Here is a 15,471-nt window from a genome sequence, read left to right as displayed (position 1 = left end):
AGTCACTTGCCGGCCAGACCATGTAAGGACGGCAGATTTCGTTCGCTGAAGGAAGTTAGTGAACCAGATGAGTTTTAATGATAATCGACAATGGTTTCAGGGTCATCATGAAACTTTTAATTCCAATTTTTAAAAAAATGTTCAAATTTCGCAGCTGCCATCCCCAGGTCAGCATTCTGGGTCGTTGGATTACCAGTCCAGTGACAATGCCACTGCGCCACTGCCTCCTCTCAGAATGTTTTATGACAGGAAGAACTTGCACTAAATATTATCCATCCTCTTAACGACCTAAGGACTCTCGGTGTCATCGTCACTCAAAGTGTAGTCTTTTTGAAAGATTAGCTGACTAATGATTGACGGTCAATTATCCTAGTCTGGGGACTTCACTGCAGGAGTTCCTCAGTGTCTCAGGCCTAACCAGCTTCAGTTGCTTCATCAATCACCTTCAATCCATTGTAAGGTCAGAAGTTGGGATGTTCGCTGATGACTGAACAATTTTCAGCACCATTCATGACACCTCAGATCTTGAAGTAGTGCATTACAAATGCACCAATAGCTGGACAATACCGAGGCTTTGACTGACAAGCTGCAAGTAACATTTGCGCCACACATGTTCCAGGCAATGACCAACTCCAACAGGAAAGAAGCTAACAACCGGCTCTTGACATTTAATGGCATTACCATGACTGAAACAAAGAACAAAGAAAATTACAGCACAGGAACAGGCCCTTCGGCCCTCCAAGCCTGCACCGACGATGCTGCCCGACTTAACTAAAACCCCTTTCCCTTCCGGGGACCATATCGCTCTATTCCCATCTTATTCATGTATTTGTCCAGATGTCCCTTAAAACTCACTATCATATCTCCTTCCACTACCTCCCCCGGCAGCGAGTTCCAGGCACGCACCACCTTCTGTGTAAAAACTCTGCCTCGTACGTCTCCTTTAAACCTTGCCCCTCGCACCTTAAATCTATGCCCCCGAGTAATTGACTCTTCCACCCTGGGAAAAAGCTTCTAACTATCCACTCTGTCCATGCCTCTCATAATCCTGTAGACTTCTATCAGGTCAACCCCCACTATCAACATCCTGAGGGTTAACGTTGCTCAGAAACTGAACTGGACTATCCATATAAGTGCTGTAGCTGCAAGAGAATGTCGGAGATTGGGAATCCTGTGGTGAGTAACGTATCTCCTCATCCCCCAAATTCTCTGCCCCATCCACAAGACATAATCATGACTGTGGTAGTGTATTCGCCACTTGCCTCGATGAATGCAGCTCCAATAACACTCAGACATTTGACACGACCCAGGACAAAGCAGCTCCGCTTGATTAACAGTGTGTTTATGAGTGTCACAAGTCGGCTTACATTAAAACTGCAATGAATTTATTGTGACAATCCCATAGTCGCCACACTCTGTGCCTGTTCGGGTACACTGAGGGAGAATTTAGCATGGCCAATGCATCTAATCAGCACGTCTTTCGGACTGTGGGAGGAAACCGGAGCGCCCGGATCAAACCCACGCTGACACGAGGAAAACGTGCAGACTCTGCACAGACAGTCACCCAAGCTGGGAATCGAACACAGGTCCCTGACACTGTGGGCGGGGGGGAGTGGCGGGGGGGGGGGGGGGGCGGAGGGGAGTGGCGGGGCGTTGGGGGGGGGGGGGGGTGGCGGTGCAGCAGTACTAACCACTGTGCCACTGTGCGGCTCAAGCATTAAGTACTCTATTCACAAACATCCACTTCTTCCACCACCGAAGCACAATGGCAGCAGTGTGTGCCATCCACAAGATACACAGCAGTAACTCTCCAAGTCTCCTTCCGCTGAATCTTCCAAACTCACGACCGTTATCATCTCGGAGGACAAGGGCAGCAGATACCTGGGAACACCATCATCTGGACGTTACCCTCCATGTCACTCAGCATCCTGACTTGGAAATGTTTCGGCAGTTCCTTCACTGTCGCAGAGTCAAAATGGTGGAACTTCTTCCCTAACAGCACTGTGTGTGTACGTACCCCTGACAGACTGCAGAGGTTCAAGCAGGAGACTCACAACCATCTTCTGAAGGGGGCAATTAGGGATTGGCAATAAATGCTGACCTGCCAGTGATGTCCACATTCCGTAAATGAATAAAAATAATAAGAGCTAACTATTATAATTCAGGGCAGTGTGCAGGACCCGTAACTGCTGGTACATCACCGAATTTAGGAACGTATTAAATACTAACCAGGGTACTGGAGAATCCCGTTCCTCTGGAGAAATGCCCTGATATCATTTAATCCACTGCAGAGCTGAAATCAGGCCTCGGTTTGACGACGTTTTCGGAAGACAGTGAAATACTGCACTGATGGAACGGCTCTGGATCCTGGGTTTTAATCCCTGATGGGGAATCTACCCTGCACTCTTTGAACTCAGAATTGGGACGAACTAAATGGCAGAGCTACCAATGTTTCTCCGTTGTGAATAATCAAGTGAACAAGTCCAATCGTGCTGTTTGATTCTTACTTTCTTCGTGGCTTTTGGTTATGACAACAACATTATTCAAAGTGATATTGAGAACAAACATGGTTACAGTAATGTCACTTGCTCACTTAATAAGTCAAATGTCATTTTTGCCCTTCCAGATAAACCTAAATGCCCTACAGGTCGAAGTGATTCCTTGACAGAATCAAGTGACACGGAAAACGGTATGTGCTTTATTCAACATTTATCAAAGTAAAATACTTGCAAATAGACGGATTGATAAGTGGACAAATAGGCACGGATACAGACCCGGAGATTGAATGATAAACATATAGTGAGATGGGGAAAAAGATAGATTGTCACACAGAGTGAGGGAGAGAGATATATCAATCGAGCGGGATAGCGAGAGAGGAGGAGAGGCGGGGAGAGAGAGAGAAACTCAGAGTGAAAGAGAGGTGAAGATAGATAGACAGGCAAGCAGACGGTCGGACGGACGGACTGACAGAGATGGACAGACGGACGGACGGACAGGGATGGACAGACGGACGAAAGTCAAGCTGTTAGATAATGGAAAAAATATCACATTAGAGGTATACAGTTGTTTTTCAATACCAAATCATATATCCATTAAACCAGATCTATCATTTGTTTCTCTTATTTTGGCAGATCGACTGAGGGTGAACTTTTTGTCTTTGACGGTGATGGGGCTAAGAATTTTGTTTTTCAAGAGCATTGTCTTCAATGTCATGATGACGGCCAGGGTGTGGCTATTTTGAGGTAAGGTCGGTCACCTGAATGCGTGCCAAGAAAGACAAACTGTGATGAACAATGTCCATTGACGGGATCTCGCGAGGCCACTGTTAAGGCAGACGCTGAAACTAACCCGTGGAGTGAGCATTAACTTGGATGCATTTAGAGAAACGAACTCTTACTCCAGTGCCCCATCCTCATCGCTTTTCATCCCTCCCTTGCCACCGCACCACCGCCCCTCCCCCGCCCCCGCCGCCCCCCCCCCCCCGCCCCCGCCGCCCCCCCCCCGCCCCCCCCCCCCGCCCCCGCCCGCCAACCCCCGCTCCCAATCGCAGCCTTGACTTCTTAAACCTCTCCAGATTTTTGTTTAATTATGGGTGTCACTGACTAGCCTAACTTTTTCCGCCCATCCCTTGGTCTTGAGCTGTGTGGCTCTTTCGGAGAGTCGGTGCAGACTCTATGGGCCAAATCGCATCCTTCTGCACTGTCGGGGTTCTTGTGCAATTGCAGTGGCTTCTGAGAATATTATTGGAGAATGTTAATGGAGACCCTAAAGATACAAGGTGTTCTTTGCTTGCTGACTCTTTGATGTGCTACTACTGTTGCTCCTTCCATTCCAAACAGAACTGCATTGGACGATGAAATGGATTCAGGTGTGAACTCATTGACTGGGGTATCAAAATCCAGAGGCTTCCTGATCAGAAGTTCCGCTTCAAGCACTTCAATCTCGCTTGTTTTAAATGGCGACTTAATTTTAAAAGATCCTCATTTCGGTAACTTTTTTCCACTGTTATTTTGATTTGAAATTCGTGGTTCTGCGTGAATTCTACTGCTTATGCTACATAAACATTTCAATTATGCATTTCAGCAACAGCGTGGAGCTAGCATTGACATGGTGTCTGCCTGCATTAGTGTCGGAGACATTTTTGAAAACAGCATTTTCAATTTTAGGACGTATAGAACTTCGATTTTTATATTCTTTGCTTAGAATAGTAGAATCCTATTCCGGAGAAAGCAGCCACTCAGCCCATAGTGACAATGGCAGCCCTTTACAGGGCAATCTAGGTAATGGCACCTCACATGTTCCTTTTGGTTGTTTTACTCTGGTAGTTATTTTAAACATTGTACTTTAATGCATGCAATTTAAGAGCGTAAGATACATTAAATCAGCAAGGATCTGATTGGATTTTCATCAAACTTTTAGACTGTTGCCAAGGTGATATTCTTTCTCCTGTACTTAATCTTGGACTCCAGATTTTCCTCCCAGTGCCACGGAGGCACCAATCCCCAGCCTGTACATCTGGGCCCTTAGAGATAATCGAGCCACCACTTGCCACCGTGCAGAGCTTTATCATGACACGGCATTTCACAAGTAAGATGAACAAGAGTTTTTGAACATCTCGCCATGAGCTTAGCCTAAAATCAGGTTATTGCTCTCAGGTTATTTTACAGATGGGACATTCGTACACATTTAAGATCATCCGGTTAGTCAGGGGAAGCGAGAGTTATGGGGCTAAGGTGGTAAAGTGGAGTTGAGGATAATATCAAACCAACCATGATTTTATTGAAAGGCGAAGCAGCTCCTGTGGGCCGAATGGTCTACTTCTACTCCTCCGTCTTATGCTCTTCTGGTTCGTTAATCACACCTTTGTGCATATCTGTCACCTTGTTATTTTTTCATATGCATCGCTTATAATATTGAATAAATTTGCAGTCTTTAATGAAGGGTGTCTTCTGCTTCTTTGTTAACGTGATGGCAAGACATGCATTTGGTTTGGTTGACAGAGAGCTCTTGTAGTCGCGCAGCACAAATGGAGGCCACTGAGCCCATCATGAGGATACCAGCTCCCCATGGCAGATCCCGCCAATTGGAGCCAATTTATTTTTTAAAGTTCCTCATAGCAGGAAGGGCTTGGCTCTTAGTGAGCAATTAATGGAGGGGTCACCTGTGGTTGTCCCCCTCCAAAACAAGTATATTGCTTTGGATAGTGTGGAGGAGGATGACTCTCCAGGGGTAAGCCACAGTGACCAGGTCACTGGCACAGAATCAGGTTCTGTGGCCCGGAAAGGAAAGAGAGGAATTCGGAGAGCAATAGTGGTGGGGGATGCGTCGGTTCGAGGCATGGACAGGCGATTCTGTGGGTGCGAACGGGACTCCAGGATGGTAGTCTGCCTACCTGGTGTTGGGGTACTGGATGTCTCCGAGCGGATAGGAGGCATATTAAAAGGGGAAGATAAAGAAACGGATGTCGTTGTACACATTGGTGCAAATGACGTAGATAGGAAGAGCAGGGGGATCGTACGAGAGCAATTCAGGGAGTTGGGAAATAGGCGAAAAGGTAGGGCCTCCAGGGTAGCAATAGCTGGGCTGCTCCCAATGTCTCGTGCCAGTGAGGCTAGGAATAGGGAGTTAATACAATTGAACGCTTGGCTAAAGGACTGGTCCAGGAGGGAGGGCTTCATTTTCCTGGATCATTGGGAAGTTTTCAAGAGAGGATGGCACCTGTACAAGAAGGATGGGTCACAACTAAATTGGAAGGGCACGAATATCCTGGCTGGGAGTTTTGCTCGTGCAGTTCGGGTGGGTTTAAACTAATATGGCAGGGGGGTGGGGATCAAAAAATTAGGTCTACAAGTGTAGAGGCTGGGGACGAGCTTGGGGCCAGGACAAGGCTGGCAAAGAAGAAGAGCACTCTGGGGGAGGATGAACTCACTGGGCCTGGAGGTCTGGAGTGCCTCTACTTCAAAGCAAGGAGCGTAGCAGGTAAGACAGACGAACTTAGGGCCTTCATGCTTACGAAGAATTTGGATGTAGTTGCGGTGACAGAGACTTGGTTGAAAGAGAGACAGGACTGGCAGCTGAATATTCCGGGGTACAAGTGTTTTAGGCGAGACAGAGGAGGGGCCAAAAGAGGTGGGGGAGTAGCAGTATTCGTTAGAGAACATATTACAGCGGTGCAGAGGGAGGACAATTCAGAGGGGTCGTGTAACGAGTCACTGTGGGTGGAGCTCAGAAACAGGAAGGGCGCAGTCACTATGTTGGGGATATACTACAGGCCCTCCAACAGCCCAAGGGAAGTGGAAGAACGGATATGTCAGGAGATACTGGATAGGTGCAGGAAAAAATAGGGTTGTTGCAGTGGGAGACTTCAATTTCCCTGGTATAGAATGGAAATCGCTTAGAGCTGGGACTCTGAATGGGGAGGAATTTGTAAAATGCATACAGGAAGGTTCTTTGGAACAATATGTAGATAGCCCGACTAGAGAGGGGGCTATACTGGACCTAGTACTGGGGAATGAGCCCGGTCAGGTCTTCAAAGTTTCAGTAGGGGAACATGTGGCAAATAGTGACCACAATTCTGTTAGCTTTAGGATAGCGATGGAAAAGGATGAGTGGTGTCCCAAGGGTAAGGTGTTGAATTGGGGGAAGGCTAACTTTAGTGGGATTAGGCAGAAATTGGCAGTTGTTGATTGGGAGAGGCTGTTTGAGGGTAAATCCACAACTGGCATGTGGGAGTCTTTTAAGGAACAGTTGTTAGGGCTGCAGGACAGGCATGTGCCTGTAAAAAAGAAGGATAGGAAGGGTAGGATTCGAGAACCGTGGATAAACAGGGAAATTGAGGGACTGGTCAAAAAGAAAAGGGAGGCGTACGTTAGGTCCAGGCAGTTAAAAACGGAGGGAGCTCTGGAGGAATACAAAGAAAGTCGGAAAGAACTCAAAAGAGGAATTAGAAGGGCAAAAAGGGGTCACGAAATGTTCTTGGCAGACAGGATTAAGGAGAATCCCAAGGCATTTTATTCATACGTTAGGAACAAAAGGGGTGTCAGGGAAAAAATCAGACCTCTCAGGGACAAAAGTGGGGAATTATGCTCAGAGCCCAAAGAAGTAGGGGAGATCCTAAATGAATACTTTGCGTTGGTATTCACAAAGGAGAGGGATGTGTTGACTGGGAGTGTCTCGGAGGGGAGTGTTGAACCATTAGAGAAAATCTCCATTACAAGGGAGGAAGTGTTAGGTTTTTTAGAGAATATAAAGACTGACAAGTCCCCAGGGCCTGATGGAATCTATCCAAGGCTGCTCAGGGAGACGAGAGATAAAATCGCTGGGCCTCTGACGCAAATCTTTATCTCATCACTGGACACAGGTGAGGTCCCAGAGGATTGGAGGATAGCTAATGTGGTCCCGTTATTTAAGAAGGGTAGGAAGGATAACCCGGGTAATTATAGGCCGGTGAGCTTGACGTCCATGGTAGGGAAGTTGTTGGAGAGAATTCTTAGAGATAGGATGTATGCACATTTAGAAAGGAATAAACTCATTAACGATAGTCAGCATGGTTTTGTGAGAAGGAGGTCATGCCTCACTAACCTGGTGGAGTTTTTTGAAGAAGTGACTAGAATGGTTGACGAGGGAAGGGCCGTGGATGTCGTCTCTATGGACTTTAGTAAAGCGTTTGACAAAGTCCCTCACGGTAGGCTGGTGCAAAAGGTTGGATCTCATGGGATAAAGGGGGAGGTGGCTAGATGGGTGGAGAACTGGCTTGTCACAGAAGACAGAGGGTGGGAGTGGAAGGGTCTTTTACCGGCTGGAGGCCTGTGACGAGTGGTGTTCCGCAGGGCTCTGTATTGGGACCTCTGCTGTTTGTGATTTACATAAACGATCTGGAAGAAGATGTAACTGGGGTGATCAGTAAGTTTGCGGACGACACGAAATTGGCTGGAATTGGCGATAGTGAGGAACATTGTCAGAGACTACAGATGGATATAGATCGGCTGGAAATTTGGGCAAAGAAATGGCAGATGGAGTTCAAACCAGATCAATGCGAAGTGATGCATTTTGGTAGAGCTAATGTAGGGGGGAGCAATGCGATAAATGGCAGAATCATAAAGGGTGTAGATACGCAGAGGGACCTGGGTGTGCAATTCCACAGATCCTTGAAGGTGGCGTCACAGGTGGAGAAGGTGGTGAAAAAGGCATATGGCATGCTAGCCTTTATAGGACGGGGTATAGAGTATAAAGGTTGGGATCTGATGTTGCAGATGCATAGAACGTTGGTTCGGCCGCATTTGGAATACTGCATCCAGTTCTGGTCGCCACACTACCAGAAGGACTTGGAGGCTTTAGAGAGAGTGCAGAGGAGGTTTACCAGGATGTTGCCTGGTTTGGAGGGGCTTAGTTATGAGGAGAGATTGAGTAAACTGGGGTTGTTTTCACTGGAAAGACGGAGGATGAGGGGAGACCTAATAGAGGTGTATAAAATTATGAAAGACATAGATAGGGTGAACGGTGGGAAGCTTTTTCCCAGGCCGGTGGTGACGTTCACGAGGGGTCATAGGTTCAAGGTGAGAGGCGGGGGGGAGGTTTAACATGGATATCAGAAGGACATATTTTACACAGAGGGTGGTGGGGGCCTGGAATGCGCTGCCAGGCAAGGTGGTGGAGGTGGGCACACTGGGAACGTTTAAGACTTATCTCGATAGCCACATGAACGGAGTGGGTATGGAGGGATACAAAAGAATGGTCTAGTTTGGACCAGGGAGCGGCGGGGGCTTGGAGGGCCGAAGGGCCTCTTCCTGTACCGTATTGTTCTTTGTTCTTTGTTGAAAAAAGCTTCTGACTACCCACTCTGTCTATGCCCCTCATAATCTTGCACATTTTTATCAGGTCACCCCTCAACCTCCGTCGTTCCAGTGAGAACAACGCAAGTTTCTCCAACCTCCCCTCATAACTAATGCCCTCCATACCAGGCACCATCCCGGTAAATCTTTTATGTACCCTCTCCAAAGCCTCCACATCTTTCTGGTAGTGTAGCGACCAGAATTGAACACTATATTCCAAGTGCGGCCTAACTAAGGTTCTATAAGCTGCAACATGACTTGCCAATTTTTAAATTCAATGCCCCGGCTGATGAAGGCAAGCATGCCGTATGCCTTCTTGACTACCTTTTCCACCTGGGTTGCCACTTTCAATGACCTTTACACCTGATCCCTCTGCTATCAATACTCTTCAGGGTTCTGCCCTTTACTGTATATTTCCTATCTGCATTATACCTTCCAAAATGCATTACCTCACATTTGTCCGGATTGAGCTCCATCTGCCATCTCTCCGCTCAAGCCTGTAACCGAACTATATCCTGCTGCATCCTCAGATGGTCCTCATCGCTATCTGCAGGTCTACCAATCCGCAAATCTACCAACCTTTGTTTCGTCTGCAAACTTACTAATCAATCCGGTTACATTTTCTTCCAAATCATTTATATATATTACAAACAGCAAAGTCCCAGCACTGATCCCTGAGGAACGCCACTTGTCACAGCCCTCCATTCAGAAACACTTTTATTTTAGTGGTCTAACCATTATAATGCCGTCCCCCCACTCACATCCTCCCCCACCCCCACCCCACCCCCGCCCCACCCCCCTCCCCAACCCGCCGAAAAATATGACAACGAAAAACAATGGAAGTTAAGGTAATTCCTGATAGGAATAACGAATTGAAGAGCTAACTGGTCACCTGGAAGCGAGAAGAACCCAAAAACGTTCCCAATACCCAAAGCGAAACGCTGCTCCTGTGCCTGGTTTGACTACATTGGCTGCAGCAGTGATTAGGGCCATTTGGAATGGGCTATAAACGTTAGCCAGGCCAGCGACTCCCACACACAATGTATTTGTTGCTTCACCCAGCGGTACGTGCATTTCCGGCAGTGCCAGAATGTATTTCCCATCCCGAATCACCATTGAACCGCGTGGCTTGCATTGACCATGGTGTTGTACTTGAAGTCTCATGTAGTGAACCAGATGGGTTTTAACAACAATTGACTCATGGTTCGATTGTTGAATTCCAGGTTGCTTTTATTGAATTCAGATTTCTCCAGTTGCCATGGCAGGAATTCAATCCTCATGTGTGTCCAAAGCTTTAGCCCTGGCTTTCTGGATTAATCGTCATGCCGTTACAGCACCCCTGAAGGGGGAGGGAGGAACAATTGATCATGGTGGGTTTTGTGCCCGTGTTCACCATAGAATATAATAATAGAATCGTAAAAACCATACACTGCAGAAAGTGGCCGTTCGGCCCATCGAGTCTGCACTGATTCTCCGAAAGAGAAATCAACCCAGACCCTCCCCTCTGCCCACGGTCAATCCACCTAACCTGCTCATCTGTGGGCACAAAGGTGCATTTTGCCATGGCCAATCTACCCAATCTGCACATCCTTGGACTGAGGGAGACCAGAGCACCCGGATGAAACCCACGCAGACACGGCGAGAACGTGCAAACTCAACACAGGCAGCCACCCAAGGCTGGAATCGAACCCGTACCTCTGGCACTGCAGAGCTAACCACTGTGCCGAGGACTCTGGATGACTTGCCCAGAGACCGCTCCCCCGAGCAACAAACCCATAAAACTTTCGTGTGACTTCTCAACCTGTACTTGATATTTTAAGAGGAATGATCCAGCTCTCTAACAGGAATGGCACAAATTACACTTCTCAGTCTCGAAGTCCATGCTCTGAATTTCCTATCAGGTGTTGATTTTCTTTTGCTTCTCCGCAGTAGGGGGGTTAATCGACTTTGGCTTGCTTATTTTGATAGAAACTGTTGAGATAAAATGATACATGCGTTCACTGCTGATTGGGGGAACCAGGGTCTGGTTGACAAGGCGACCAACGGCAGCAGGATGTGGGCCGAGTGTGCGGTTTCAGTCAAGAGGTCGCTGAGCCTCTCAGTTTACTCAAAGACCAGAACGTGTGGTTTAATCACCCGGGACTGGAAACTCCAGCAGCGAGGTGGCAGTTAGGCAGTGCGGGGGGAGGGGTGAGAGGCCAGATGTTGCCAACTGTCGACAAGCATGAATCTTTTCAGAGACTTTCCCAGCGACTGAAGCTGCAGTAGATTTCTGCAGACGACAGTTCCAAAGGCACACAGGCATCTGAGAGAATAAACAATTATTTTCTTCGCCCTCTTTCCTATCTGTCCCGCAAAGGTTAAACATTCCGTCAGCTTCCACCCTCACACCGCTGGCCCCATTACCCCTCCGAACCCCCACCTCCCCACAACAACCGCCCCCCCCCCCCCCGCCCAAAAAAGATCATATATGTTTCAAAAAATCATCACTCAATCTTCTGCACTCCAATGGACTCTGTCCGATCTTTCCTGTATAACCCCATTCCAACTCCCCAATTCAGTCGAGCTTCCCCGCCTTAAGAAAGAAAATCTGCGGTCTTTACGCCGTCTGGCTTTCATGACTCCTGACACGCAGTATTGTTTATTCATTCATGGAACATGGGCGTTTATTGCCCATCTCCAGTTGCCCTTGGAGGGCAGTTGACAGTCAACCACATTGATGTGGCTCTAGACTCACGTGTTGGCCAAACCAGGTAAGCACGGCAGATTTCCTTCCCCAAAGGACATCGTGACCCAACTGTTTTTTTTCTGACAATTGGCAATGATTTTACTGTCATCAGTAGATTCGAAATTTCAGATATTTTTATTGAATTGTGTTTCAAACACGGGACCCCAGAACATTAGCTGAGTTTTTGGATTGATACTCGAGCGATAATATCACTACGCCATTCCCTCCCCTGGGGAGATGGCCATTAGCAAACTATACTGTTCAAGGGAAATTAGCAAGAGCAACACAAAACCAGAAAATACTGGAAAAGCTCTGCAGCTCTGACATCATCTGTGAAGAGAGAATAGTGTTAGCGTTTCGAGTCCGGATGGCCCTGACGAATCGTCATCGAGACTCGAAACTTTGGCTCTATTCTCTCTCCACAGATGCTGTCAGACCCACTGAGATATTCCAGAATGTTTTGTTTTTGTTTTGGATTATAGAATCCGCAGTAATTTGCGTTTCGGACAAGCAACAATTTTTGGCCTTGCGAATAATACTGATAGCCCAATGAATGAAAATTATTGAGAAAGAATCCAAGAATTAACAAGTATCTGTTTAACCGATTCTTCAGGAAGCAACTATTAGTGAATCAAATGAAAGTGTTGCACTCCAGTCAATCCTGTCACTCATCCGGTTCATACATTAAGGAACGAGGCAATTCGGCCTAACGAGCGCATGCTTGCTATCTCAATGAGCTCAAAAAAACCCACTGCATTTGCCGTTGGCACATGTCCCTCTGCATGTTATACTTTCGATTTTGTAATCATTCTCTTTTGAAAGTCACCACGGAAATGTTTACTCTGGTCTTTGAGACAATGAATCCCAAACCCTAACAATTGGCAATGTAAACCCGACTTGCTCATCTTCGATTCCAGGAACAGTTCTTGCTCCGTCTCTTACACGTGCGCCTTACCAAGCCGCCGTGAAATTTTAATATGTATACAGTAACATACAGGCTACTGAGAAGTAGGAGTTGGTCACTTCCGGCCTGCTCTGCCAGTAAATAAGATTATGGCCGATCTCATTATAAGCTTCTGCCAACACTGATCACCTTTCACCCTCCTTGTTTACTAAGAATCTAGCTCCTTCTGCCTTTAAAAATATTGAAAGACTGCTTCCACTGCCTTCTGAGGGAGGGACTTCCAGGGACACATGACCCTCTGAGAGGAAAACCTCCCCACTCTTCCTCTCCTAAACGTGCGACCCCTTATTTTTAAAGAGTACCCTTGGGGCTTCAGTGGAGCATTGCAGCAGGCTAAGGAGGGACTCGTAGGCAGGGCGAGTGAGGATGAAAACAGGCTTTGCGTTGGAATTCTCGAAATGAGCCACACATTTCTTTTCAGGGAAGAAACCAGCGTGAACGTAAGAGGCCAAAGTGCAGCATTTCAGACAAAAACAGGAAACGCTGCTTGCATCATGCCAGCCAGTAACTGTGCAAGTGAGAAACCGAGTTAAGGTTTCAGATTGATGTCTTTGCATGAGGGCTGGAAGATGTAAGAGATGACGAGTTATTTATATTCTTCCACCCCATGTGGTTGCTGCAGCCTCTCGCCTCTTGTCTCACTAAACATTTCAGAAGATAGCTAAATGTCGGCCACATTTCTCTGGGTCTTGTCTCACACATAGTCCAGGTTGTCGGCAGATTTCCTTTCTGAAAGAACATAAAAACTAGAAGCAGGAATAGGCCATCTGGCCCTCCGAGCCTGCTCCGCCATTCAATAAGATCATGGCTGATTTTTTCATGGGCTCAGCTCCGCTTACCCGCCCGCTCACCATAACCCTGAATTCCTTTACTGCTCAAAAATCTATCTTTGCCTTAAAAACGTTTAACGATGTAGCCTCAACTGCTTCACTGGGCAGGGATTTATAGATTCACAGCCATTTAAGTGAAGAGGTTCCTCCTCAACACAGCCCAAAATCTCCTCATCTTTATTTTGAGATCTTGTCCCTTAGTTCTAATTTCATCTGCCATGGAAACAACCTCCTTGCTTCTATCTTATCTATTCCTTTCATAATTGTATGCGTTTCTATAAGAACCCCCATTTTCTTCCAAACTCCAGTGGGCATTGGTACAACATTGGTGCGCAGAATGTGCTTTTGCAACAACGGATGACAGTTTTCTTAAGTTCTCTATTATTCAGCCGAATTTTCAATTCTACATTTTTATTAATTAAATTTAAATTCCACCTGTTACCGTTGGTGGGATTTGAACTCGTGTTTCCAGAGCACCAGACAATACTTCCCCCAGCCACAGCCATTACCACGATAAAAACACAAGGGCAATAGATACCTGAGGACACCATCAAAAGGAGATTCAGCCTCCAAGTCACTCACCATCCCGACTTGGAAATATATCGGCAGTTCCTTCAGTACTGCTGGGTCATAATCCTGCAATTGTCAGAATTTTATATCTTTCAATGAGATCTCCCATTCTTCAGAATTTAATTGAATGCACACCTCAATCTCTCCTCAAAGGACAATGCTTAAATCCCAAGTATCAGTCTGGTGAACTTTTGGTGCACCCCATCTATAACAAGTATGTTCTTTCTCGCCTTCCTATCTAAACCCAGATTGGCGGGACATTAACATAGTGGTTAGCACTGCTGCATCATAGCACCAGGGACCCGGGTTCGATTCCTGACTTGGGTCACTATCTGTGCGAAGTGTGCATGTTGCCCCCGTGTCTGCTCCGGTTTCCTCCTGCAGTCTGAAAGATGTACTGGTTAGGTGCATTGACCAAGCTAAATTCTACATCAATGTACTGGAACAGGCGCCGGACTGTGACGACTAGAGGATTTTCACAGTGACATTATTGCAGTATTAATGTAAGCCTACCTGTGACACAAATAAATAAACTTAAAAGTTATTGCTGAATGCAAAAATTCAAATTGCATTCGGTGCACTGAGGGTGCTGGGTGGGGAATTGGATTGAACCCGTGTGCCCATAATATTAGTCTGGGACTCTTCAGTGACATGGTCATTGTCCTACGATCCCCACCTTCCAAATATGTTATTCAGATTTGAATTAATTATTGAGCAACCTATATGAATGCATGAACATTTCTGTTTCAGTGTCCAGATGCGCCCTACGTCCGCCCCCTGCTGACTGCCCATTGCACAGCGGGAACAGGCGGATGCCACGATTCTCTCTGTCTTTCCTCTGGATGACCAGAGGTGCAGAAAACAATACAACTCAAACATTAGGCTGCAAACGGCAAGAATCAAAAGTACAACTGCAGAGTCCAAAAGCAGAAAGAAAGGCACATTCTGGGCTGTTTCGACGGTTTCAGGACATGGAAATTAATCTGTTCTTATGTATGCTGCAGATTTGAACCTAACGGCTCAGCGCTGAAAGAGTTAATCGAAAAGTGAGCATGCGATGAGCAGGAGCTACTCTAAGTGCTTCAGTGCAAGGGAGCCCCATCAGTAAGACCAGAACCTTGCAGTCATGGAGTATAGTGAGGAATCTCTCTCTCTCTCTCTCTCTCACTCTCTCTCACGCACACATACTCTCACACACGCACATACACACACACTCAAACAAACACGCACACAGAAAAACGCACACTCAGACATGCACACACACTCAGGTAAACGCGCACACACACTCAGACAATCAGAAACAAACACACATACAAACACGCAACCAAACGCTCAGACAAATACACGCACACAAACACACACCCATAGGCATACACACACACTCAGACAAAAATGCAAACTCTCTTAGACAAAAGCTGACACACACACACAATCACAGACGTAGACAAAGACACACAGATTACCTCAGGCAAAATGACACACACACATATATACACGCACACACACAGATACATACATGCACACAAGCACACGCATAGATACTCACAC

The 15,471-nt window shown here is 46.7% G+C and overlaps 2 protein-coding genes across 2 annotated transcripts in view; both read left to right on the top strand.

Moving 5' to 3' along the window:
- Window positions 1-4,938, top strand: part of LOC144483174 (T cell receptor alpha chain MC.7.G5-like) — a 60,507-nt gene extending 55,569 nt beyond the window's left edge. Inside the window, 3 exon segments of the mRNA XM_078201969.1 lie at window positions 2,627-2,689; window positions 3,132-3,242; window positions 3,840-4,938. Coding sequence (XP_078058095.1) covers window positions 2,627-2,689; window positions 3,132-3,241 — 173 coding nt within the window. The 3' untranslated portion in view covers window position 3,242; window positions 3,840-4,938.
- LOC144483173 (uncharacterized) overlaps window positions 1-15,471 on the top strand; it is a 950,558-nt gene that overhangs the window by 748,245 nt on the left and 186,842 nt on the right.

The sequence above is a fragment of the Mustelus asterias genome, unplaced genomic scaffold, assembly GCF_964213995.1.
Source record: "Mustelus asterias unplaced genomic scaffold, sMusAst1.hap1.1 HAP1_SCAFFOLD_47, whole genome shotgun sequence".
NCBI classification, from domain to species: Eukaryota; Metazoa; Chordata; class Chondrichthyes; order Carcharhiniformes; family Triakidae; genus Mustelus; species Mustelus asterias.
Note: the sequence above shows the minus strand (reverse complement) of the source record. Positions and strands in the feature narration are given on the sequence as shown.